General features: G+C 45.9%; 1 protein-coding gene across 2 annotated transcripts in view; it reads left to right on the top strand.

Annotated features, from left to right (window-relative positions):
* Window positions 1–27,475, top strand: part of PHTF2 (putative homeodomain transcription factor 2) — a 1,000,056-nt gene that overhangs the window by 933,219 nt on the left and 39,362 nt on the right. For both annotated transcript variants that reach the window (XM_069628039.1, XM_069628040.1), the window contains one exon: window positions 12,976–13,101. In XM_069628039.1, coding sequence (XP_069484140.1) covers window positions 12,976–13,101 — 126 coding nt within the window. The remainder of the gene's footprint in view (window positions 1–12,975; window positions 13,102–27,475) is intronic.

Raw genomic sequence — 27,475 nt, 5'->3', positions numbered from 1 at the left:
TGGAAGCCCTCCTGCATATCAATCTACTCAAGCTCAGGGCAGTTTTTGCCTTTATCAGGGACAGTTCTGGTCAGGACGGACAATTCTACTATGATGTTTAACCTGAGCAAGCGGGGAGGCACCTGGCCCCCTCCTCCCATCCCCTCCTCCCACCCCCTCTTCTGCATGGAGGCGGTATCGATCTGGGAATGGGCCCTGACAGTGGGGATGTGGATTTTGGCAGTGCACCTCCCGGGGGACAGCAATGCAGAAGCAGACCAGTTGAGTTGCTTCAGGTTCAACACCTACGTGTGGGAGCTGCACAATTACTCATTGTTGCCCCTGTTCATTGGGGTTTTGCGGACCTGGATTTGTTCGTATCCTGCTGGAAATGCCAAGTACCCCCAGTTATCTTCATGGGCAGGTCCGGGGTCACTGAGAGACACCTTCCAGATCTTTGGCACGGCCGCAGGTGTTGTGTTCCCGCCCGCGCGTCCTGTTCCTCTCCCCTGTCCCCCCTTCTGCTCCAGTGGACTCTTTTGCAAGTTCCAGGCTTTTTTGAGTTGCAGCCTCATCCTGGTTGCCCCCCACTGGCCTTCGAGACCCTGGTTTTGGGATCTGCTGCAGTTGTGCTCCCAGGGTCCCGTCCATCTTCCGATCCCCAATCAGCCATTGGGCCAGCAACAAGGGGCTGGACCCTGTCACCTATCCTCTGGATGACACACTGGCCTTTTCAGCTCAACTGGCTCATTCTTGAGTTCAAGTGGATACTTGCTGCACACATTTGACAGCCATCAGGGCTTCTTAGAATACTCCTGAGCATGTCTTTTCGGCAGCCATCCCGGTGGTTAAGGCCCACCTTAAGAGATTATCTGGGCTTTTTCCTCTTGTGCATAGACTACATCCGGTCTGGGACCTCAATGTGTTTCTTGCGGCTTTGCAGCACAAGCCTTTCAAGCCGATGGCTTCTGTGGACTTCCTCTTGGTGACGCTAAAGACTGCTTTCTCTCACCTCTGCGCACAGTGTTGAGCTGCAGGTGTTGTCTTCGTGCAAGCCCTTCACCAAATTTCACGACGACATGGTCGTCTTGCGCACTCACCTAAACATCTTGCCCAAGGTGGTATCTACATTTCATCTAAATCAAGAGATCTGCCTGTCGGTGTTCTTCCCGAACCCACAGTCTGAGGCGGAGAGGACTGCATTCCTTGGACCTTTAGAGGGTCCTCGAGTCTGATCTCTCGGACGAAATCCTTCAGGACGTCCAAGGCACGGTTTGTGACTTTTGGGGGCTCCTCCCCCAGCTCTCAGGCTTCCATCGCCCATTGGATGGTTCAGGCCATTTTCAGCGGCGTATACCGCCATGGGCAAACCTGTTCCTGAGGGGATTCATGCTCATGCGGTCAGAGCCAAGGCCACGGCCGTCACGTTTCAGAGACCTGCTTCTTGGGAAGTAATTAGCAAGGCGGCTACTTGGGCCACTTTGTCCTCCTTCTGTAAGCACTTTTCATTCCACTCGCAATGCAGAGTTTGGTTAGGCGGCTCTGAAGAACCTTTTTTCTTTGTCCTAGATATGATGCAGGTCATCACAGCTCCACCCTATGTTTCTTCAGTGGAATCACCCACAAGGATGGAGGAAAGGGGACAGGACATAGGAGTAAGTAAAGTTACTCACCGTAGTGTCTAGAGTACTCTTATTCCCCTTTCCTCCATATGTTCCACCCACCTTCCCCCGCTAGTATGCCAAGGGCTAATATGTGTATGTGTAGCCAGGTATCTAAGCATCCGATGTGTTAAAAAGGGACTGAGGTGAGGCGTAGGAGGGAGGGGCCTTTGGAGGGGCGTTCCCACGCCTGAAGCCGCACCCTGCGCAATATACTAAATTTAAAGGGGAGCGCATCAAGGAGTGCAGTTACGTGCAGCAGACTGTTCCTTGGCTGGAATACACCTACGCGTTTTATTTTAGAATGGACACTCTCCGTGTCATTTTGTGAAGATCTCTTCTATTTTTATTGTTGATACTACTGGCTCCGCTCACTTGACTGCAGATATCCCATAAATCTTGCTGTGCTTATCAAGGAGTGCATCACGAGTGCAGTTACGAACAGCAGACTCTGTTCCTTGGCTGGAATACTCCTATGGTATGTTGGAGGGAGTTATGTACTAGTGGCAAGATATCTTCTTAAGACTTTAATAACAGCCTGCCCTCAATTTTGAATCTCAGCAATTATATTATTTGTTTTCCTATAGCGTTTTATGTTGTAATAGACAGTGTCAATTTGTGAAGATCGCTTCTATTTTTGTTGATGCGGCTGGCTCTGCCCACTTGACTGCAAATTTCCCATAAATCATCTTGCCATGCGCATCTGCGCACGTGCATCAAGGAGTGCACCACAAGTGCAGTTACGCAGTTGGGCAGGGGGCAGCGTGCAGATGAGTTTTTTTTTTTTATTCCATGCTTATGTTTTAACTTGAAACGCGAGCAACAATTTTGTTCACTTCACCTGTCGCACATTTTAACTGTTACATAGTCTACTGACCAAAGTGTTTATTTCCTTTCATGTCACATCTTTACATGCTGAAATCAGCGATGCCTAAGATGCTTAAGCCAGTGAACATGACTTGCACACCTAGTGCCATTCCCTTAAAGCGAGCAGTAACTGAACTGATTAACCACAAGAAAGCCCTTCCATCAACTGGTGATATCAGAATGTTATCTAACCCCAAAACGAACTCTGATATATCACACAAAGCTACGCCTTCAGACATACCACCATCTGCTCAGGACTGTATTCAATTGAATCTAACAATCCGAAGCACACAGAGCTCTCAGACTCCCAAATAATTGCAATTGCTCCTGAAATTGCGTTTTTTCTTCTGTACAATCGGAGATGCTGCCAACTAATTTATCAACCAAAGCGGTCTCGAATAGTCCCCTGGGCTCGATCGCTACCGGGTTTATACAACCTCAGCAGATTTGCCAAGCACAACTTCACACAAATACTGGTCCCACTCTGCACTCGCCACGATCTCCAAATTCCATTCAGAGACAACATGCAAGTGAACCTCTTACTAATATGCCATTTTCACTTAAAACCAGTTCCGCGCCAATGATTACACTTTCTACATATTTTCCACCTAAAGAAGCAAATAACGCTGCATGCACACCAACCCCTGTGAAACATCAATTTAAGCGCACATCCCATCTTAACGGACAAAGTCATCATCCTTGATGGCTTGCATTGTCAGCCTCACCTGGTACAAGCCAAGCTCCTTGGGTCGCAGACACACAATCTCCAAATCTTAACATTCCTCCCACTTAGAATCTTTCGCACTCCCCAATTTTATATCCCATTTCCGATTCCTCATCCCTGGGCACTTCAGTTTCATTCTTTGACACCACGCAGCAAAACACCCAAGCTGCAAGAGCATCTCTATCGATCGCACATTCGCAGCTATGAATACTGCACTGATGTCACTTGCCAACCTTTGAGACTCTTGACCGTAGAATGGTCCTTCAAACAGAACTACTAACCACTTTAGTAGATAATGTTCATGCTTTCAACAACGCGACTCTGAGAAGTTTCCTCTAACAGCTCTGGAATTCCCCTGTGTTGAATCTAAAGACTGTTCCTTCATATTCACATCCCTATCCTCAAATTCCCACATCATGTCTACCGACTTCTCCCCCTACCATTGCAAAACTGAAATCTCCTGAACAAACGCGACCGATCCTGACTACAGAACCTATAGAGACTCTTAAGTGCCCAACTAAACTTACATTTGACATTTTTGCCAAAACCAAAAAGGCAATCATTCAGACCAGGACAGTTAAAAAAAATCTAAGAACCAAATTATAACAGCTGTACCGTCTAACAACAGCACTAAAAGATTTGCGCATTTATCAACTACACCCTTTGCTTCGAAAAAATGGTTAGTGCTGCTCAACCAACCATCAAGAAGCGCAATAAAAAGCATCCCTCTTCTACTAAATGGAGATCTGGAATTCGCAGGATCTCTGACTCTGGCAAGCCTTTCTCAGCTAATCGAGAGCCGCCGGAGAACTTAATCCAAGCAGCACATCTCCTGGACACCGCAAATGATCAAGTACTTGATCAGAACGCTGCTAGGGCTCCACATCATGCCTTTCATTGCACTGATAGTACTCGTAACCCCTGCCAGAGTGCTAATTTGTCTGAAACATCATGCCAAACCATACACACCCAAAGTAATTCTAGCCTCGTGCTTGAACGGTGGACCCACATTGCAGAAACGCTCAGATTGTCGAATGAGAGTACCTCTAGGGCCCATAATCATGCTCCCTAACGCACTAATAGTAATTGTAATCCCACCTCAAGTGATCATTTCGATGAAGCATTATGCCCGATCACACAATCCCAAAGAAATACTGGCCTTACACTAGAACAGCAGCAGAGTGAAATTGCAGAAACCCTTAAATAGACTAATGTTCTTAGGCGATCTTTAAAACCCACCTCCACAACTGCTTGGGACACAGCAAAAGTTACATACTTAAGCCATACAACTAACCTGAATCCTAACTCCAAACAAGGTACTATGACGAAACCTAATTCTAACCTAAAACCAGACAACTACAAAATCACACTGCAAAGCTGCCTCCCAGCCAACTTCAAATGCCTTCAAATAAACCGGAAACATAAAAAAGGAGGATAGCAATAGCATTCAAAGAACACCTAAAAAAAAAAGACTACCCTCTCAACATCAACTGCAAAACCATGGTCATACACCTATCAGCGAACCCAAAAACCAACGTCACATTCATCCTGGTGTACAGACCACAGTCATATGATGCAACTTTCGTCGATAACTTCATAGAAGCCATCACCAACATAGCCATCAAGCATGAAGATCTAATTATCCTGGGGGATTTCAACATCTGGTTTGAAGCAAGTCACGCCGACTCCCGAGACAACTGGCGACCATGAAACTACAACAGCTGGTCAAAGGAGCAACACACTCGGCAGGACACACCCTCGACGCAATTTTCGCCCAGGAAAAACTCATCACCACAGCTCCACCGATCCAAATACTGTGGAGCGATCATCTCATCATCCCTTTCATCATCAGACTACCAACTCCACTCTGCATCCAGGCCCCCAAACTCCCAACCACCACAAAAAGAAACTGGAAAACCATCAAACCAAGCAACCTGTTCAAACTGGAGATGACCAAGCATCAATTACAGAACTAGACCTGGCTGACCTAGATGGGAAAGCAGAGCTGCTGCACAAATGGATCGTTGATGTAATCAAAAAGATCGCTCCGGAAAAACCATTCACCCCATCAAAATAAGAGCAATGGCAAAATGGTTCACACCACTAATAAGCACCATGACAAAGGACAAAAAGAAAATGGAACTGGAATGGAGGAAAGAATACAACCCAGAGAAGGAAAAACCGAAACAAATCCGAGCATACAAGAATGAAATACAAAAGGTGATGAGAAGGCATTATGATGGCAGAATCACCAATGCGACAAACCCACAAAAAGAAATGTTCAACATCATCAAAGAAATAAGAAACCCACCAGGCTGCGACAACACCCCAATCCCCTCTGAGAAACTTTGCAACGACCTGGCAGACCAATTCAAGAACAAAATCAACGACATCCAACAAATCGTACAAAACAGACCAACCATTCATAACATCCAACAAACCGAACCTAACACAGAACCACAACACAAACTCCAAAACGTTCCCGAAATCTCGGCAGAGGCTTTCGTCTTGCTGGTGAAACACAGCAAGAAATCCGGTTCACCCATGGTTCCATGCCCACCTGACTTCTACAAATCAATCCTTGCACAAGGAACACCATCGGAACATTACAGAAACCTCCTAAACCTCTCACTAGCAACAAGAACCGTACCAAAAACATTGAAATCAACATATATCAAACCACTCATAAAAAACACAAGTGGTGACGTAGAAGACCTCCCCAACTACAGGCTGATCTCAAATGTTTCCTACCCAGCAAAACACCTGGAAACCTATGTCTACAAATGAACCCAAGAACACATAGAAAAAGACCACCTGTTGGACCAAGCACAAGTCTTCTTCAGACCCACTACAGGAACAGAAACAGCACTACTGTGCATCTGGGACGACCTAAAAACAAACACGGACTCCGACACAACCTCTGCCCTGATTCTGCTCGACCTCTCTGCAGCCTTTGACACAGTTCGCCATGACACCCTAACCAAAAGACTAGAAGACATGGGCATAACAGAGCACTACTCTGGACTAAATCTTTCCTAGCAGACAGAACAGAAACTGTCTGGTTAAAGCCCTTCAAATCCACACCACAAGTCAACGACTGTGGAGTACCTCACTATCACCAGTGTACTTCAACATCTACCAAACTGCACTAATTAGAATCTTCAAAAAATACATTACATGTTACAACTGCGCAGATGAGACTCAAATTGTCTACAAAATCGAAGACAATCAAGCCGATCACGATGAATGCCAACAGCTGGAAAATCAATCCAGGGAAGACAGAAATCATGATTATATCCAAAAATCAAGAGAACACCACCTATATTCCATGGCCAACGGAAATGGGAACCGAACCAATTCCATCTAAAGTAGTAAAAAATCTGGGAGTCCTGATAGACAACACCCTAACCTTAGAACCACAAATAAATGCAATAATCAAGAAATGCTTCTTCCTCCTTCACACGGCAAGAAGAATCTTACCTTTCCTCTGCTTCACCCACAAAACACTCAAATCGTCACCCTAATCATGTCAAGAATAGACTATGCAAACAGCCTCTATCTCGGGATACCAGAATACCGCCTGAAGAAACTATAACAGATCCAAGATGCAGCAGCTAGACTCCTCCTCAAACTATCCAGAAGAGACCACATCACTCTGGCCCTAAAAACCTTGCACTGGCTGCCTGCAAAATAATCTACAAACCAACGAGGCCCCTCAGATCAAGCAACAAAATCCATGTGGAAGAAAAACCATACCTTAAGAAAAAACATGGGGGTTCCTCCTTCTCCCACTAAGCCGCAAAAACCTGGAACAGCCCGAAAGAAATACACCATGGAACGCTTGCAGTTCAGAAAATTAATACAAACTTGGCTCTTCAACATCACAGATGCAAACTGAAAAGCCAAAACCATCAAACGGGAAACGCAATGAAAAGGATGACAAACCTAGGACGACAATAACATCTAAAACAGAATAAGGAAACTCAAACTAGTTGACAATATGTCTAATAAGACACAAACGACATCCATAAGGACAGAATCTAGCGTCCCAAGCCAACTCCCAGCGAACAACCTTCACCCGCTCGATAGATGCTAGTACAGATCATATCTGTATAAAGTTGTGTAAACATCAGCACTTGCCACACTAATTAAGCTGTGGATATGAACAGGGACATGGACCAAAGAGAGATGTGAATGTATGCAGACGTCGCCTCTGGACATAAGTGCAAGCGATAGCCTTGCAACACTCCAAAGGGGTAGGAGCGGTAACATGCATGAGCAACAGAATAAGATGATACAGGCTGAGCAGGTTAACACATAGAGGGAGCAAACCTGGGCTTACCGATGCCACCCTCCACTAGATTAGGAATGCCTTCTGGGCTAGACTGCAAGGACACACAAACGCCTGCCCGCCCCGCATACAAACAGGGCCATGTAGGCAGCCGGTTGCACCAACGTGGGCAAGGTTATGCACATGAACGGATGCCATATTGGAAATGGACCGTGAGTGTAGTAAAGCCCCTGAGCTGAACATAGACACGGAGATTAGAAATACGGAAATCCTAGCACCTCACTTCAAGACAGGAATGCCAACTAACAAACCCACTAACAACTTCACCCTCTACATAGACCTCTCAAATTCCAACAAAACACAACCACAGACTTACAATGCAGCAATCCGCACAAACTGCACTGCACTGCAACAACAAAACAAAGCACACATAGACCTGCACAACAGCACACAATGTTTTCCGGCAGTATAACACCCCAAGCCCAGCCAACGGAATTCCGGGCTGAGGCCGCCAACAGCACATCACTGCTCTCCTGCACTTTTCCAGCTCATCCCACTTGCCCGACCCCTTTTCTTTCTGAACCACCAGAGCGCCAGGGGACCACTCCAGTGGTGAAAGTGCGCGGTACAAATATCCTTTAACATTAACAAGTAAACATTGTGATCAAGCACCCAAGCAAGAACGCTCTCTCCAAAATCAATTTTCCTTAATGTTAGAATGCCAAAGAGATCCGTTTCCTACATATGTACTTACAGAACCAGTGTTGTTAATCTTCTGGGGGACATTCAGACACTAGAGGACTTAGTCGTCGGACATAACATGAATTGAGTTCATAAATGTCAAACTGGAGTATGATTAGAATTTGGGTATAATCTGGTTTGGTCCTTAATGCTCTGTGGAAGGCTAGATCAGATTTGTTTATCCTGGGTTTTGTCTTAAAGGTACAAGGAAACAATATGCGCTGTATTAGAAACAAGCAGTACCTCCAAACTCACAATATATTCTGGAGTCCAGTCAAAGTCTTATTCTAACAGTCACCTGTGATCGAAACAATCAGAGGTTGATGAAACAAACTGAGGTCCATAATGACAGACCCTGCGGGCAAGATAACCCGACCAGAGTTCAGAGTCATCCTACACACAACAGTCAGCATTAGCAATTCATCTCCAATTCAGTTCTCTCTTAGCTGTGCCTCTTGGAACACCAGGTGATATAAGATTCTGCTTACACTTGAAAATAACCCTTTGGTGCATATGGATATGGTATTTCTCCAACAGACGTGGCTTACAGAACCTCCTCTCTGGGAAACTCATTTTGTAATCCTGTCTCCAGCAGCTAAAGCCACTCAGTCACCCCTGGGGGCGGGCCTTATTGTTGCTCTTAAAAAAAAAAAATGTGCTCTTTTAAATCTATACTGGAACTATCTTGGTATCTCTGACAAGTCTTTTTTGGTATTGGTCACTAACATGTTAGATCTCATAACAAGCAGCACTATTATTTTGTATGTGGAGAACTAAAGATTTGTTGTCTACCCACCACCTCAAAACCTGTGACGTCTACTGCCAAACAATGGCTGGCCCTTATGACAGAGACAGTTTTATATGCTGAATGGTGCCATGCAAAGCGATAGCCCTGCAGAGCCGACGTGGCATAGAGCCAACCTATCTTCCACTATTGATTGTTTTCATGCACCGAACTGCGTATATCAATGTAGAAAGCTTCTCTGTCCTTGCACAGGCCCATAGTGACTATAGTTTATTATACTTCACTACGATTTGGCCTGATGTACAACCTAATACTCTCGCCTACCTAGGCAAACTAACCCTACATGGAGGGCGAAATGGATTTAGATGGTCTGAGAACATGATATTCAGGCTAGCCATGTCTCTCAACAAACCTCCTACCTACTCCCATATAAACTTCACTAACCCAAATGACCGATGTATAGATGTAGATCAGCAATGAATGTGTTTAAGCAGCACATTTCTTGTGGACAGCAACCATATTCTACCCATAAGCATGTATTCAATCCACTAGTTAAACAAAATAAATGTGACCTACGAAAGGGCCTAAAAATATTACGCTCTGCAAATTTAATAAATATGTTGGTTGCGTCTCAAACCTAAAATGCATTACAGAAATTTGCTGAAGACATATGGAGCTCGCTCATATCAGCAAGACTGAGAGCTGAAGTTAGCCTCCCTAAAGAGCAAGAACACTGCCCAGATATGGAGCACACTGAATTCAGCCTTTCAAGAGTCTCAATAGCCCTTTCAAATAAATGCAGTATCCGAGAATGCCTGGTATAATTATTATAAAACCTTATATGGAACGCAAACCACAACTAATGCTAACAACGGACGGCCTTGGGATACTCTTGACATCATCATTGATAAAGATATTTTGTTGATAATTAAGAGCTTGAGTAAGTGGAGAGCACCAGTCCCTAATGGCCTCACTGACAGCATGTTAAAAGTACATCCTGACGCATGGGCTACTGTATTGACAATACTATTTACGCAAATTCTCCAATCTAGACACATTCCGTCCTCTTGGTAAAAATCTATAATAATTCCCACATATAAGAAAGGCAATCGGGGAAAACCCGGAAAATTGCAGACCAATTGCTCTCCTAGACATCCCGGGTAAGATCTTCGCACGGTTTGTGCTAAGAGACTTAAATAAATAGATAGCAACTCACATGTTGGCTGATGGATTTCAGACATGATTTGTTGCTGGTCTAGGCACTTCGGTAAACTTATTGGCCCTTGCCTTCATTAAACAGCATAGTCTCTAAAGAGGTCAACCTATCTATCTTGCTTTTATCTATTTCAAGACTGCTTTCGATTCTGTGCCACGTGATCTATTGTTTGCAAAGCTGGAAGGGTATTCTTGCCTTGGTCTCCCAGTTCTATACGAATACCTCCATTCAAAAACGGCTTGCACAAGATGGAACTTTATCCCAACCCATCTCCACTTTAAGAGGTTTAAAGCAAGGATATCTACTAGCTGCTGTCTTGTTCAATATTTTCATTGCAGACATTGGACATCATTTGAGGAAAGTAATGTCTGATCCTCCTAAGACTGGCACTATCGCTGTTCCTTGGCTTCTTTATGCCGACAACTTAGTGCTCATGTCCAAGACACCTAAAGGTTTACAAAACTTGCTATCCACTCTTGAAATCTGCGCAGCTCAAAATCAGTTTAGAATAAATTTGAACAAGTCTAATATACTTACTTTTTCTCAAAGCCATCTTTGCATATACGTCCCTATAAGTGGCCACTGAATGGCTTTCCACTCTTCTTGAGTACTAAATATCGAAATTAAGGTATTCATACAAAAAAGTCTTCAAGATCTTCCCCATCGATTGGAAGTCAAGAGAAATATGACCACTGCAGTAAACCAAGCCTGTATGATTCACAGGCGATATGGCACATTTTCGTATGCACCTTTACTAATCTTCTATATACAGAAAGTTGTTCCCATGATTACGTACGGAGCAGAGACCAAGGGTCTTGAATCTGTGCTATTTTGGGGCAGACTAGGGAAAAAAAGTTTCTCCCTTCCTGCAAGCGAACCAATAGCAATCATACACTATGAATCGGGTTTGTTGTCATTATATGCAATGTTGATGTAGAAAATGATCAGCTTGTATAAGAAGTATCTCATACCAACTGGTCCAAATACCTTATCTGTCATAGTCAGGCTCATAGAATCTAATTCTGATAAACTGCCCTCCGATCGGAAAGCAAAAGCCACAACCCCAATGATGGAGGCTGACATCTCATCAGACTTATTCATTTCTAATCTCACCAGAGCAAAACGGAAATGATGGCTCTGATTGGTGCTCGACATGGAACATTTGCTCTAGCTACAAACATGCAAAAACTGGTCTTTTCAAAATGAACTCCTTAAATGAACCAGAAAGCTACTTAATTCAATTCCCAGCACCTCGATATAGAACTATATTTCTACGTTTCCGTCTTAACTTGAGGCAAATAAGAGAAGTGCGTGGAATAAGAGCCAAAGTCAGCACCAAAGAACGATCATGCAGGCTCTGCAATGACAGTCTTCAACCTGAAACTCTAAAGCACTTGATGGTTATTTGGCAAAACCTGTTGCCAGAAAGAAAGTGTTTTCTGTTTCACCTGTTTAAACAATGTGGTTTATGGTCCTAGGTGGTTATCCCGTGTCTGTTACCTTAGCAGCTGGAACATTTCTTGAATCCTTGCAGTTGGAATGACCAGTACTAGCTATATATTTATGATTTACTTACAGAAATGACTGTGCTTGTCAAATTCATTGGTTTAATTTTAACTTGTGGGAATAGTTTTAGAAGTTGTATGACATGTTTCACTTTTTTTAAAAAATGGTTTACCATGTATTATTGAAAAGTTGATTTTCTTGTTCAACTATATCAATTAATTTAAAATGTTGTGTGATGCCCACAAGGATGGAAGAAAGGGTACTATGGACTTTGAGTACTCTAGTCACTACGGTGAGTAACTTTAATTATTCTTTCTGGACATAGGCCTTGTGTGAAGCCTTAAATCCAGGGCGGGGCCTGTGGTAAATCTGGCAGATAACCAAGTAAAAAGCCTGTTTCCCTATTGGAATAGGGATGCACTTTAAAATAGGATTTAATTTATTTTAATAACGGTTTGCTTTGGCCAATCCTTGTATGAGCTTAGGGTTCCCAGGAAGTTAAGGACCCAAGACTAGGTTTGAATACTTTACGTTGGCCACATCATTTGATCATTTCCTTTTTAATGTAGATTGTTTCCAAGCGGGAAAGAGACCTATAAAGTTTGGGCATTCATTTGAGTTAAGATATTTAAAGAATCAACTGGAATCCACTTTTGTTATCCAACCTGACATGGTTTGTTTTAGTTTGATTTTCCCTTAGTTCCTTTGGGCGTTTGTCACCCACTTTGACTACCTTAACAGTAACATAAAGAGGTGCTAAGCCTGTTTTATGTGTTGACGTGTATCATTGTCTCGAGTTCCTTACACAAAACCAACAGCTTTATCCTTTTTCCAGTCTTGAATGGTGATCTTGGTGAAGCGAAAAAGAGTGTATTGCTTTTATTGAGCACAAGATTCCCATGCCACAAGACCTGAAGCTTTTGTCTGACTGAGATTTTTCATGTTCATTATCCAGATCCAAATAGCATGGAGTTTTCTAAATCCATATCCTATTTAAGGAGGCTTGCATTCAGCCCAATCTCCTATTCCATGCCCATTCAGCACGCTCTTCTAACTGCTATCACACCAGGGAGGGGTTGGGGGGGGTCGGAATTGGCAAGTCTTTTCTCCCTGCTCTTGAAGCAACCTGACACAAACTGTGGTTATCTGCTGTTTCTCAAAAAGTAATTGTATTCTAGTAGTTTATTACTGTGTGGTTAATTGTATTTTCAGTGTTAATAATGAAAACCTGTTTTTTGCCACTAGGAATTGGACACTCCATTCAGGTTATATGGGCTTACAATGAATCCGCTGCTCTATAATATTACCCAAGTGGTCATCTTGTCTGCTGTTTCTGGTGTTATCAGTGATTTGCTGGGATTTAATTTAAAGGTGAGGGCACAATTGATGTTTGGTTTCTCTAACTAGGGCACAATAAGTTAGATATGTATATTTTCTTGTTCTGTCACTGTGATTTAATTTGCAAATGAGTCTAACATATTCCTGGTGAACTAATTGTCAATTTGTTGTTGTTTTAGGTATAAATTAACTTCAGTTTGTTAAACCCAAAACCAATTACACAGATAATCCAATTCATTCCTTATCTAAATTACTTAATATAACTTTTGGATAAAAATAATTACATTGCGTACACACAATCAAGTGGATAATGGTTTGCTGCAATTAAAAGGTGGTTATCTATTCTGCTCTTCTACAATATAATATTTGCACATTTCTATGCTATTTTCTTAATCCAGCTAAACTGTTTGTCATCTTGCTGACCAGCCTTCGCAACTGGTTTGCTGCGTACATCTGCAGTGGGTTGGGAGAAGCAGACTAAACAAGTCTGTCACTTTAAGATATTTTGCAATGCTGGACCCATTGCATGGGTGCGTCCTGAAGATTATTGTCCCTGCTACTTGTCTGTGTGTCACAAACAGTTGCTGTTTTTCAGCATATCGGTAGACTAGGATCAGTTGCGGCTCTGTGATGGCCATCATTTTCAGGTGAAACATAGCTATCGATCCCCTTTTAAATTATATTTCAGAACATTTGTTTCTTTCCAGCTTCGGCCGCCCTCTGCTTTGTCCTGAAACAAAGGTAGCCGTTTTGAGCAGCCAACTACCACCATGCATGGGTTAAGTGCCTTGGAAATCAACACCCGGTGAGATTTGTGCTTTGTGTGGGTGAACTCCCTGAGAATGCAGCCATAGACCTTGTGCCAGCCTTGGAGAGGGGCAAGGGATGGTACTCGCTGTACTTTTTGGTGCCAATGAAGACAGGTGGAGAGACCCACTTAGGCTTCCTTACCTCCACTTGGGGTCTTAAAATAGTGAGTGCCTGTTTCACCTCCTTATCCGGTTAATGAAGGCTGAGGATTGAATACCTGAACCATCTGGCTACCCATTCCAATCATTCTTCTTCAAACACATTAGGCAGCCCTTGTGTAGTGTCACAATGTGTGACAGAGTAAAGGGCAGCTCCTGTTGGCCCTGTTTGGGCCTATCGGCCTACACCTCTCCTCATCTTCCTCCACATAAGTGTCATTTGTGTAAGTTAATTATACATCCTACTTAAGCTTGCTTTCACCTGCTTCTTCTCTCTAAACATTTTAGTCTTAGCCATCGTCATAGATCTACCATATGCTTCCAAAACCTTGTGCATCTTCGCTGATCACAGTGCCTAATTCACTTTTTTGCCCTTACCCAGCCTTCTTGGACAACCCTGTTTATCACCAGCGTTTCCCCTCACCTTACTCCGAGAATGAACATTAGCCTCCCTCTCATGTCTTGCCTTTGTATACATGTTCTTGCCATTCTGTGCACAACTGCAACTCCTTCAAGACTGTCTCTGAGTACACTTCTCTCCTATTGCAAGGCAGTGGAGGAGAGATGTATGGTTGACGGTATTGAATGCAGCTGAGGGGTCCAGAAGGATGAGGATCAAAGGTGTCAAGTGTAGAAAGAATTCCATCCTTTATGAAGAGGCACATTTTCTGCTTCTGGTTAGTGAGAAGCCGGATTGCTGACCATGCAGTAGTTGGCAAGTTTGAGAAAAAGGTTGTAACTGACTAGTGACCACCTGTTCCAAAATGTTGCCACTGAACTTATTGATAATGTGATGGTAGTTAGATAGAATACTAGAGTCTGTTTGGTCTTATTTTCACGAGAGGTGAAATGCATGTTTTTTTTAGCATTAGGTGGAAGATGACAGATTCACTGGAACAGTTGAGAAGAGTGGTGAAAGCAGGTGCCAGTTAGGGTGTGGTCTGTGAGAGTCTTGGCAGCCAGGGATTGACGTAAAGAGGCTTTTATGTTTTTACTAATAACAGTTCAGAATCAGAAATGGGAGAGAAAGTGGTGAAGGCAGCATCTGTCTCCTGTTATTGGAAGGTAGGGGCTGAAAATCTAGGTAAGCTCAAGATTGATCGTTGGTTGACTCCAGTGATTGTAATCCTCCTTTCCCAGTTAGGAGATTGGGTCCTCCATCTGAATCTCATCAGGTTGGGGTATAAGGAGCAGTATATATCAATTGCGGTCCTGGATGTGCTTCTTTCCAAAACATCAGTAATTAAATTCGTTTAGACTGCAGTGGAAGACGTCTACAGATTATTTGAGCCCAGTGCTCTGCTCTACTACGTTTTCCTGTTCTCTGGCTTAACAGGGCCTTCAAATCGGCAGAGTGAACATTTGAATCACTGCCATTTTGCTCTTCAAAAGAACTCTGAGTAAGCAGTATTCTTCTCTATTCCTACCGGTAAGCAGTTTTTGAGAGGTTTATCAAGTAGTTTTCCTCTGTCACTTTATCGTTCAAGTGCTGGTTCTGTGCTTTCCTTATGACAGCTCCATTTGAACCTTTAGATTTGTTACCTGAGATTACTCAACCTTAATGTGATTTTTCTGATTGCTATAACTTCTGAAAGGCAGATGAGGGAGCTCCAGGCTTTCTGTAAAGCCTCCTTCTCTACTCTTTCCTAAAGAAAAGCTTACTTCTACTGGATACTACCTCCTCTGCCGATTCCTTATCTTTGAAATGTCCAGCCTGGAGGTTGGGATCTCATTAATTTTTTAATCATACTCTCCCGGCGCAAATTTGCACCACCAATACCAGCAGTGCTGAAAAGGCACACCTCATGGCCTTCACCAGAGTTGAGGGGGTGCCATGGTATAAATGGCACCACCTGTTCCAAACCAAACATTTCCTTTTCCGATGACACAGGTTGCAGGACCTAGGAACACGCACAGAGCCACTAGATCAATGGTTGCTGAAGTTTGTTTATTTTTTCGTACATTTAAAATTGATCAATATAAATTCATGTTGCAAAAATGAGTTTTCCCCTGGGTTTTAGGCCTGCAGCAAACGTGGAGGACTGTTCATTATGGACACCCATGTCAGTACCTGAATGGGTCAGGTTGCATAACCCTCCTACCCCAGAGGATAAGCCTCTGCCCCTTGGCCAGGGTAACTACACAGGGGAGCAGATCCCCTAAGGTGGGAGTGCTACTGGACATGCTAGGAGAAAGGTTGTAACCGGGGAACAGTACTTAATCAGTATAACAGTATGCCCTCACCGGAAGCTGGTAGTAGAGTGCTGGTACACCTAATACTAAATAACTAATACCAGAATAAGTTGACTTGAGAGCTGGAGTCCTGGCATGAAGTAACACTGTTGAAAGAACGATGTGGCTTGTGTGCCTTCCTTTGTACCTGCTGGTTTCTGTGATTCACAGAGTGCCTTGCATGTCCTGTGGGATGAGCGGATAGGACCTCATAACGTGGACACTGTTGGGGAGATTTACCATTTTTATGCTTCATTCCCTCTCCCGGGTAGACTCCTAGCACTTCTTGCTGGACTTCTGGACCTTTTTCTTTTAATCCTGAATGTGTGGATCTTTTTTCCACTCATTCATTATTATGGGCTCCGACTTTTGGAACTCTTTCCTTTTGTGTTTTACTGTCCTATGGAGGCTACTTGCCTCCATATCTATTTTTAAGGCATATGTATTTTACTATTGCAGCAGACGCCTCCTAATAGGCATTGTTGCTGGGGACCCTTAGGGTCCTCCTTTAAGATTCTTTTTCATATCCTAGAATAACTAATGTTCTTAAGGATAGGATCTCTCCTAAAACATTATTGAGAAGATTGGCACACACCACCTTTTGTGGAGTGGAAAGGGGATACTTAGTATCCCCCTTCTCTCTGTTCCTGTGACTTTTGTCACATAGACAATCTTCTAGTTATGGCTGGTGGCAGTGGACGTGTTCTACCAACTATTGTGTGAATTTTCTACTGCAGGCTATGTCCATAGCCCCGGTTGAGCACAATGTCACCAAAATAAACTTGGTGGTTCTTTTCATTTTTCACCATTACTAGCATGGTTCTTCTTTGTCAGCCCTTTTTCTACCATCCTGGGAGAGAAGGGCCTGTGTGTGTGTGTTTTGCCTTTGGTGGGAACCATTGGGTGTCCCTGCCTAGGCTCCATTGTGTCAGGGCAGGCAGGAAGTGGGGAAGAGTTTTTCACTCCCCTGCCCTTTGTCCAAGTGCCTAAATGGAACCAGCTCGCACTGGTGGTCTGACTGTCCCGATTGGACAGCCGCCCACTCCTTTCTTTAAATTTCTGAGAGAGATTGCAGAGCAGGGTTTGCTGGAACTGTATGAAAGGTGAGTCTCCTGAGGTGAAAGGCAAGTCGAGCACTGCAAACTGAATTAACCTGAAGGAGACGCCTGCAGACCCTTTGCAACACTGTGAAGCGACCACTGCTGCCCTGACCCGGTTTTCTGTTCGACAGAGGAAGTCCCAAGAGGTATGACTCCTTCCTTTTACTGGTGGGAACAACCAGTCCCAAGACAAACTTTAATTGGTGCCATCTCCCGAGGTGGTGTGCCTCTCCTGAGCTGCGGAACCCCAGTTCCAGGAGACCTCCGACTCAATTGAAGTGCATTGTTGTGGAAAGGCCGAATCCGTTCAAGTCTTTGCTGAGCTCCAGGTGAACGTGCAGAGACACAATCCGACCCATCGAAGTCTTCAACAGAGTGCAGGACTTCAGGAAACAAAGAAGATTGACCAGGCGAATTGCATCCATTGTTGGTGCTGCATAAAAGGTGCCAAAACTGCACAGTGACCAGAGAAGTTGATGAAAGCGATGCCAGAGGTCCTCCCTCGAGACTGCTGCTGAGAGATCCCGTCCATTGTCTTGTCTTTTGTCATCAGACCAAGAAATCCAGAGGTCGGATTGAGCGCTGCCACATCGAGGAGAATCCAGCCGCAATCTTTTCTTCTAACCTAAGGTACTGTGAGGAGAAAGGTATTGCTTACCTTGATACGTGAAGTCACTCCAGAGCTTTGGAGTGCACATAGGTGTCCAGGGTACCCCCCTCTTACATCCGACTCAAGCTGCTGCTTGTGTCCCTTTATCGAGTACTTTAACAGGGTCACCAACATTGGTTTAACCCTACTACATCCTTAAGATTAGAGACTCAGGAATTGTTTGTATTCTGCTGCTTATCAAGACTTTAAGCCCTCTCCAAACTGCCTTTAGCTAGGGTTGCGTTTTGGATTGCTGTGCAAAGAAACTGCCTCTAGAGCTGTAACAAATGTAACCGCAAGCTACTACAAACTAAGCAGTGGCCTTTGAAAAGTATTCTAAAGTATTCCCAAGTGTTTTGGCTTATTGTGCTAAATATTTAAGTGTTTCTTGTGTAAATATAATCTATATTTTAATATAAATGTATTTGTAAGTGTTTCTTTGATGTGCATTACAAACTCGGTTCAGTGTACTTACCTACAGCTCACACCTTCCTCTTATGATAAGCCTGACTGATCTGCCACTCTACCAAGGTTCCAGCCGTAGTACAAACTGATACTAAGAGTTGGGGGAATCTACAAACCACTGCGATAGTTTTGTGAAGTCCTACCTTCCAGAGGACTTTGGGAAACTCCCCTCACAGACATGCACAGTGCTCTGCACACAGATGCAAGGAAAGGACCTACATTTTGCTCCTACCCTGCCTGCGCATTACTCCAGGACCCAAGACCCGACGAGACACCATCCTCCATGGCCTTCGGTAGGCTGTAAAGAACGGTCTCGCGAGGTGAGGCATGGAACAAGCCGCTGCCCTGTATCTTAACAACCCATGACTGCTGCATGTGGGGGGCCTCTTCATCCAGCACAAGAGCAAGGAGTGTGAGGTGTTCTGGCACATGACGTTTAAGGCCAGACAGACCCGGGAAGGATGCTACGACAGCTATTTAAGTCCATCCCAGTTTCTAGTGTGCCTGTTAACACAGTGCAGATCTGAAGATGGGGAGCCATGTGACATTACAGTGCTGAACGGGTAGTTGAACCGAGTGCTGCTGTCATAGACCTTTTTGTTAGTGGTTTCTGTACCAACTCGTTGGAGTCGAGCAAGATGCTGATGAAGTTTGGCACAATGCTGATACGGCGAGACTTGCTCTGCATGTTAGCTTGAAGCTTATTAGTTTCAGAGTGGAGGATGTGAACAGAGAATCGCGTAGAGGTGAATGTGCTCCTTGTTAGGAGGGTTGACTTTAACTTTGATATTGACGATTGGGAGGAACATTATTTTGAGGTCTGGTGAAGTAGAGGTCCTAAAAAATTTTTTAAAAAATAAGACCTAAAGGATGCTAGTGGCCTGGATGGTCCTTGTTGAAAGGGTGCACATGGACCCCAATTGTTGAATACATGGCACTTAAGAGAAGGGCAGCTAAAGTCCTATTACTCTTACATCCCCTTTCCCCCATACCGCATGGGCGTCCCTTCCAAGGGACAGGAGACGGAACCTTTTTCACCAGAAAAAAACCTTCTTCCCCTTTAAATTTGGAGACGTGCGGGGGTGCGGCCCTGGGAGCAAGCGCTTCCCTGACTCCGTGCCCAGTGCCACACCCCAGTGACCAGAAGGTTCTTTTACTGAGTATTCACCCGAGGGGCTACGCACTAGTAGCAGGATCATGTCAGAGGGGTCGCCTTTACGCAGTTCTACCGGCAGATCTGCCGAGGGGAAAACACCTACCGGGCCTAGGCCTGGCGAACAGGGAAGGCCCCATGATCCACACTCGAGTCCTGGACGGGGCAGGGCCCAGTGAGCCGACCAACACGACACAGGCACGTGGAAGGCTGCACGAAAAGATGGGCAGCGCGAAAAAATGGGCGGCGCGCCAGAAAATCCAGACATCTGGCCGACGCCCCACCAGGGCAGGCAGGCGGATGACCGTGTGTCGAGGTTGGACTGGTGTCAATCATATATGTGGTCTACAGCTTATCCTTCCTTTGCGCAAGGCAGGTTCCCGCTGCGTCCATATGTGCAGGGCACGCACCGGCTTCAGCAGCCACCCGCTACCCCATCAATATCCCCTACCACCAATACAGCCTGCGAGGACAGGTTCTTTGAAAAGTTCCTCAGGCTCATGAAATCTCCACAGATGGGGGTCATCCTCATGGACACCATCAGGAACTTCTCCCTCCAATTGTCCCACCGGCGCCTCAGGCCCCAGTACAGGCTGCTCCAGTCCCTGTTCAGCCTCAGCAGCCCGCTCCGGCCCCCCAACCGATTGTGCAGGTGGTTCCACACCAGCCTCCGCCGCACCTTGTGTCCCTGTACCGCAGCCCCCGGCTCCTAACACCCCTCCTCCCCCCTCCAACCGGATCTGCAGGTGGACACAGATGAGGAGGACCCTGACATTCCATCTTCAGCCAAGGCCTTCCACGAACATCTGGCAGGGCTGGCAGAGTACTTGAGCCTTCCTCAACCCGAGGTCGAGCAACCAGCAGAGGGGGTCCTCGCTGAAGTCCTCACACTAAGTCCAGTTGCCAGAACGGGCATCCCAATGCAGAAGGACGTAGTTGCCTTGGCCAATAAGGGTTGGCTCAAGCCCCACTCAGCGCAGCTGGTGCCAAGTACAGGCAGGTGGAGGGGGGGGGATACACTCTTGCTATCGGCCCATCCTCCGCCACACTCCTCGGTGCAGCATCACTGTACTCCAAGCCACAGTCGTCCTCAGCCTCCTCCTCTGCGTCGCTGCTAGGCAAGGAGGAGATGATCTTGGAGGCGTATGGGAAGAAGCTGTATTCCAACGCATCCTTGCACCTGTGTCAAGCCAACGCAGAATCCATGCTGGCAGCTGTTAACCAGAGGCTCTTGTGGGAAATTGCGGATTTCCTCCCCAGAGCTTCTGTGCAGAGCCAATTCAAGGCGGCTTGGCAGAGGCCAAGATCGTGGCGCAGGACATCATGAAGTCCTGCGTGGCCCACATTGACACCTCCTGGGTGTGCCATCTGTATCGCCAGAGACCTAAGAACAGCCTGGCTCCATGCTACGAAATAAATGCTTCCTGGATGTCCAGGAACGCGTACTAGATCCTCCGTTCGAAGGGGGTGACCTCTTCCACTCCACAACGGTCGAGGAGCTGGATAAAAAGAAAAACAGCTCTCAAACGGCCAAGTCTTTATCCATTCTTACAAAGGCCACACCCAAACCGCACACCAGGTAGTGCTCCGAGAAGGGGCATTGTTAGGCAGAATCCTGTGCAGTGCCCTTAGGGACCACTACACACAATTAAGTCTACAAGTGGTAGTACAATTTCACCTTTGGTACAAGCCTGTACTACACAGAAAAAGTGGTAGCAATGGCTGAGCAGCCAGGGTTATCTCAAGAGCAAATGAGCAGTAGTAGAGATTACACAAAGGACTACAATTACTGTGACTCAAGCAAACACTGACTCAAGGTTCCTGGTTAAAAAGTAAAAGTACATTTATTTTTAGACCATCTGTTCACAAAACACTTCACTTCTATTAAATTAAAACCACACTTCAAATATACTACACACAACCAATTCCCCTTGTGCAGAACAATTCAAGGTAAGTACCTTTGGATTTGACAGACCGGTGTTGTGAAACAAAGACATTACTGTGGGTTATTACGCGATCACTTTTTGACAGTAATGATAGTTTGGTCTTAAGAAAGAAAGGCGTACCCGCGAGAAGAAATGTTACCGTAGTCAAACACACTTAGAACATGAATTAACGCAAGAGAATAGGGGATAAAAATCATAGGCAATACTTATATCAAGGCAGATAGAATCAGAGGACACTTTCTAAAACGTAGGTAAAAGTCAATAGGCCTGCGCCAGTGTCAAATGGAACAGGGTCCTGTTGTCGAGGATCACAAGGTTAGAACAGTTCACGATTCGAGATTGCCAGGAGTACTTGGATATTGTCCCAAGGGAAGCAAAAGTTATGAGAGGGAAGGAAGACAAGGGCAAGCCTTGGGTGAGGAGAAAGGGTTCGCCCCAATTCCTCGAAGTTGGACACAGTACCGTATTTGTTTGAAGAAAAGCTGGTGCTACGGCAGTTGTTCCTGGTAGTTCCTGCAAACTCAGGGTTCCTTGAGCTTCAGTCGTGGGGACAAGGACGACGTCTGGAGCGATCTGCACTACCCAGGGATGAAGCCATCAGCAACAAAGCAACGGGGAATAAAAGGTGCGTTCCTTTAAAACAGGAGAGGCTCTTCAGATGTCTATCCAGACCACTACAGCTGTGTACAGCGATTTCGACCAAGAAGAGTGTCCTCTGGCTGTGGAAGGTGAGCTGATTGATCCCACCATGCTCAAGGGAAGAAGACTCCGGACTGGATCTTCTCTTGTCGTTGAAGGGTAGATAGCTCAGGACTGCAGCATGGCTTCACCGGGATTCGGGAGTTGCAGCAGCTGTCGTCTTCTCCGCTTCTCTCCGGTTCTTTGCAGTTCCAGTAGCGACTCTGACTTCCAGCCCAAGAGTCCTGCCTTTTAGGCCAAACTCCCCCATTTACACAGCCTGGCTGTAAACACTCAGCAGGGGGGTTGTCCGGCCCCGACAACCACCTCAGCCAATTGACACAAAGTGCGACTTGTGCCTCCAAGGGGACCCTGTGCAGGGGGTGACTAAACCCCTCCCTCACATTCAGCCCACCTAGACGCCCAGAAGCCAAATGAGGGATTTTGGACAGAAGCCTGCCAATGGTCGACGAAAAAAGAAGGCAAACCTGGTTTGCTGCGCCAAGTAAAACTCAAGAAGGACTTTAACAAAAAGAAATGGGGATAAAACCCAACTGGAGCCAAAATAAAAAGTATTTGGTCAAGCGGGTTTAAGTTCGAGGCTAATACAATAGCCTAAAACAGTACCACGTTTATATAGTATAATCGCGGTAGAAAAGTTTGGGTAGATACCACTGCCACCAGCCAAGTCTTAGTGTTAAGAGAGCAAAATAAAGCTGGACCGTTCGCCGTCCCAACATCAGCGCAAACAACAAAAATAGGGGGTGGGGAGAGTAAGGGCTTTTTCCAGTCCCCCTCCTCTGCAACAGCCTCAGAGGGAAAGAAGACATGACAATCCCCTTCAGGTCCATGTGTCTCCAGTGGGGGCGCAGGCTTGCTCTCCATTCACATTTCTGCTGCCAGAATTTTGCAGACCCCTGGAGCCTCACTGTAGTCTCCACGGGGGACCGTCCCCCTATCCCAGCCTCTCTTCCCTCTCAGGTTGGGACAGCAATTCTTTTGGCAGAGATCCGGTCGCTCGTTGAGAGCCAGGCAGTGGAGGAAGTCCCAGCCTCCCAGCAAGGCTTGGGCTTTTACTCCAGGATTTTCGCCATTCAGAAGAACCACCAGGCGGGCCTGAGAGTTGTGCTGGACCTTTCCACCCTCAACCCCCTCCCTACCTCTAAAAAAAATCAAGATGGTTACGCTAGCTTTGATAGCGGAGACATTGTGAAAGGGAGACTGGATGTGCTCCCTGGATCTGAAGGACGCATACCTACACGACCCAATCTGGCAGCCCCACTGTTCCATTTTACGATTCGGGATCATGGGCTACCATTTCCAATACAAGGTGCTTCCTTTGGACCTCCACTCGGCCCCCAGGGTCTTTACCAGGCTGATGAACTCAGTAGCGGCCCTCCTCAAGGCGCAGGGCCACCACATCTACCCGTACCTAGACGACTGTCTCGTCTGTGCTACATCTCTGGAGGCAGTGTACCATATTTCCCACGTTCTTATGAACACACTGCACGAGCTGGGTTTTTCTCTCAACCTCAAGAAGTCGCAACTGCAACCCACGCAGAGACTGACCACCCTGGGCCTCATTTGGTACTCATGCGCCGATTAAGTTTTCCCTCGGAGGACAAGATCACTTCCATCAAGAGGGCCACAGCGCACTTCCTCGGCAGTGAAGTGACTTCAGCTTGGTGGTACAAACACCTACTGGGTCTCATGGCAGTAGTCCTCTTGGCCTTCCCCCACACAAGACTCATGATGAGGATTATACAGCTACACTTTGCAGCATCTTGGAACCAGGAACGGAGCCATCAGTCTGAGATGATCAACGTTCTTCCGTCGCTTCACCCAGACCTCACATGGTGGTCTAGGGACTGCAACCTGCGGACGGGCAAGCCTTTCCAGCAACCTACACCACAGGCCACCATCACCACGGAATCCTCTCTCGAGGGTTGGAGGGGGCCATAATGGACAACCACTGCGCCCATGGCCCTGGACCCGGCAGGAGTACCACATCAGTTGACTGGAATTGTAGGCCATCTGTCTGGCGCTCAGGGCCTTCCTTCTGGTTATCGAGGGCAAGGTCCTCATTCAGGCAGACAACTCGACCAGCATGTTCTGTGTCAGAAGCAGGGAGGAACCAGACCCTCCCCCTACCCCCACTATGTAGGTGTCATGATGCCCGCTCCCAGGGAGCCGGTTCAAGCCCTGCGTCCCCGAAAGCGGACATCCGGTCCCCAAGGAAGGACCCAGCAACCCCATATAGGGGCCCTTTGGACAGTGTCCTGGCGCCTATAGCGCCAGGCTCAAAAGACATCAGTCCTGGCGCCATAGGCGCCAGGCTCATTATGGAAGTGCTTGGGTGCACTTACCTGATGCAGACCATGCTGCTGGATCCCGGCCTCCTTGAGGCCTGAAAGGAACTACTTTACATGTGGGACTAATTTACCATCCGGGCGTGGTCGGGGAAGGATACATACCTGATTGGAGGAAGGATACATGCCTGGAACTTCTTCCAAGGCTATTTAAACCCCACCCGAACAGCCACACGTGCTTCGCGTTGTTCTGCATCTAGCCGAGCTTGAAAACTAACTCAGACCTCGCATTTCATTGTGCCAATGGTTCTCGTAGATCCAGAACAGCCTGAGCGGTTGCATGCAATAAAGGCATACATCGATAGTGGGGCTATTGGAAACTATGTGGATCGTGAATTGGTCTCTAGTATTAACCTCCCTCTCCGTCCTAAAACCAGCAAAGATGTTATCAACACAGTCGATGGAAATGAAATTGCCTCTGGACCGGTAACACATGCCACTACTGAGGTGACTCTTATTGGTCCCGACGGCCATCGGGAGGGTGTTGTGTTTGATATAATCAAGGCTCCACAGTTTCAGGTTATTCTTGGAATCCCTTGGTTAGAGACACATAATCCTAGAATTGATTGGCGAGCTAAGAGAATAACCTTCCCGGATTGTACACAAACCTGCTACCCAGAAAACCTGAAGATTAATCTAGCATCTGTAACCTCTGCCTCCGGAATACCAAGACTTTCAGGACGTCTTCCAAAAGGAACAGGCCAACACGTTACCTCCTCACAGATCGTACGATTGCCAAATCGATCTGGTGCCCGGTGCACAACCCCCTTGTAGCAGGATTTATGCCCTTACCGAACCTGAGAATCTGCATTTGAGACAATATTTGGATCAATACCTAGCTAATGTTTTTATTCGCCCGTCAAAGTCCCCGGCATCCTCGGCTTTGTTCTTCGTGCCCAAAATAGAAGGGCGACCTTAGAACTTGTATCGATTACCGCGCATTGAACCAGATAACGGTTAAAAACCGTTATCCTCTGCCTCTGATCCCTGAACTCCTTGACCAGGTGAAGGACGCTTGCATATACACCAAGTTAGATCTCCGGGGGGCTTATCATCTGGTACGAGTTAAAGAAGGCGATGAATGGAAAACTGCCTTCCGTCAAAATACGGATTATTCGAGTACCAGGTGATGCCTTTCGGATTGTGTAACGCGCCGGCTGCCTTCCAATACTTCATGAATGATGTCCTTCAGGAACTCATCGATGTTTGTGTTGTCGTATATATCGATGACATTCTGGTGTACTCCTCTTCGGAATCTGATCACAGAAAACACGTCAGAGCAGTACTTGAAAAACTGCGCCAACACAAACTATTTGCTAAATTGGAGAAATGTGTTTTCCATACCACAGAAGTCGAGTTTCTAGGTTTCATCCTGACACCCAAAGGAGTCCGAATGGACTCAAGAAAAGTGGATGCCATCCTCAAATGGCCATCACCTAGCTCTGTAAAAGGGGTTCAAAGCATGCTCGGCTTTGCCAATTTCTATCGCAGGTTTATCCCGGAATTTTCACGCGTGGTACAACCCATTACTGCACTCTTGAGGAAAAATAAACGTTTTGAATGGTCTGAAGAAGCCGAGCAGGCCTTTCAGGATTTAAAAGCTAAGTTTACCTCCGCACCTATATTAAAACACCCGCTTCCAGATCTCCCTTATGTCGTTGAGACTGACGCATCCAACCTAGCCATGGGAGCTGTCCTGTCCCAAAGAGATCCCGAAACCAACCAACTGCATCCCGTAGCATTTTGGTCCAGAAAATTCTCGGCACCCGAGGTTAATTATGCAATCACTGACAAAGAACTGTTAGCCATTAAGTCCGCTTTTAAAGCCTGGCGGCATTATCTGCTTGGCGCTCGACATACCATCACAGTGATCACTGATCACCGGAATTTACAGTATTTGAAAACCGCCAAGGCTCAGTCATCACGGCAGCTCCGATGGGCTTTGTTTTTCGCTGAATTTGATTTCGTGATTACCTATCGACCTGGCTGCAAGAATGGCAAAGCAGACGCCTTATCCCGAATTGGAATGGGAGAATCTGATACAAACTCAGAACCAGTACCAATAATTCCCGAACAGAGGATTCTAGGCATGACTTTGTTACAGACGCTTGAAGACATTCAAGCCAGAGTGAAACAACTCCTGGACCATACAACCTTACAGGATTGGATACAAAAGGGATCAGACTTTACCATAGATAATGGTTTACCTTATTTCCAAGGACGCTTATTCCTGCCACATAAGGAATTACACAAACTAGTTATTTCCGGTTATCATGATGCATTAATAGAGGGACACCCCGGTATTGCCAAGACAGAGGAAAAGGTGAAACGACAATTTTGGTGGCCCTCTTGGCGAAAAGATGTTAAATCTTTTGTGATGTCCTGTGGTGTTTGCGCCCAAAATAAAAGTCAAAAGAAAAGACCAGCCGGTCTCCTTCAACCTCTAGACATACCGCCAGCACCCTGGCACACCCTATCAATGGATTTTATTACGGACCTGCCTCCTTGTTCGGGGTACAATACTATTCTGGTAATTGTGGATTTGTTTTCCAAAATGGCCCACTTTATTCCTTTGAAAGGTTTACCTTCAGCTTCTGTCCTAGTCAAAGAATTCCTCGAAAATATTGTTCGGCTACATGGATTCCCATCTATACTAATCTCTGACCGGGGAAGCCAATTCATTTCCCACTTCTGGCGCAAATGTTGTCAAATGGCGCAGATTGACTTAAGATTATCGACAAGTCACCACCCTCAGACCGATGGTCAGACCGAGAGGACAAATCAGACCCTTGAGCAATACTTAAGGTGTATGTTACAGCAATCTGAAAGCAACTGGAAAGACATTCT

This window comes from Ambystoma mexicanum, chromosome 12, assembly GCF_040938575.1.
Source record: "Ambystoma mexicanum isolate Mex_15411 chromosome 12, UKY_AmexF1_1, whole genome shotgun sequence".
NCBI lineage: Eukaryota > Metazoa > Chordata > Amphibia > Caudata > Ambystomatidae > Ambystoma > Ambystoma mexicanum.
This window is presented reverse-complemented; position numbering and strand designations above follow the sequence as displayed.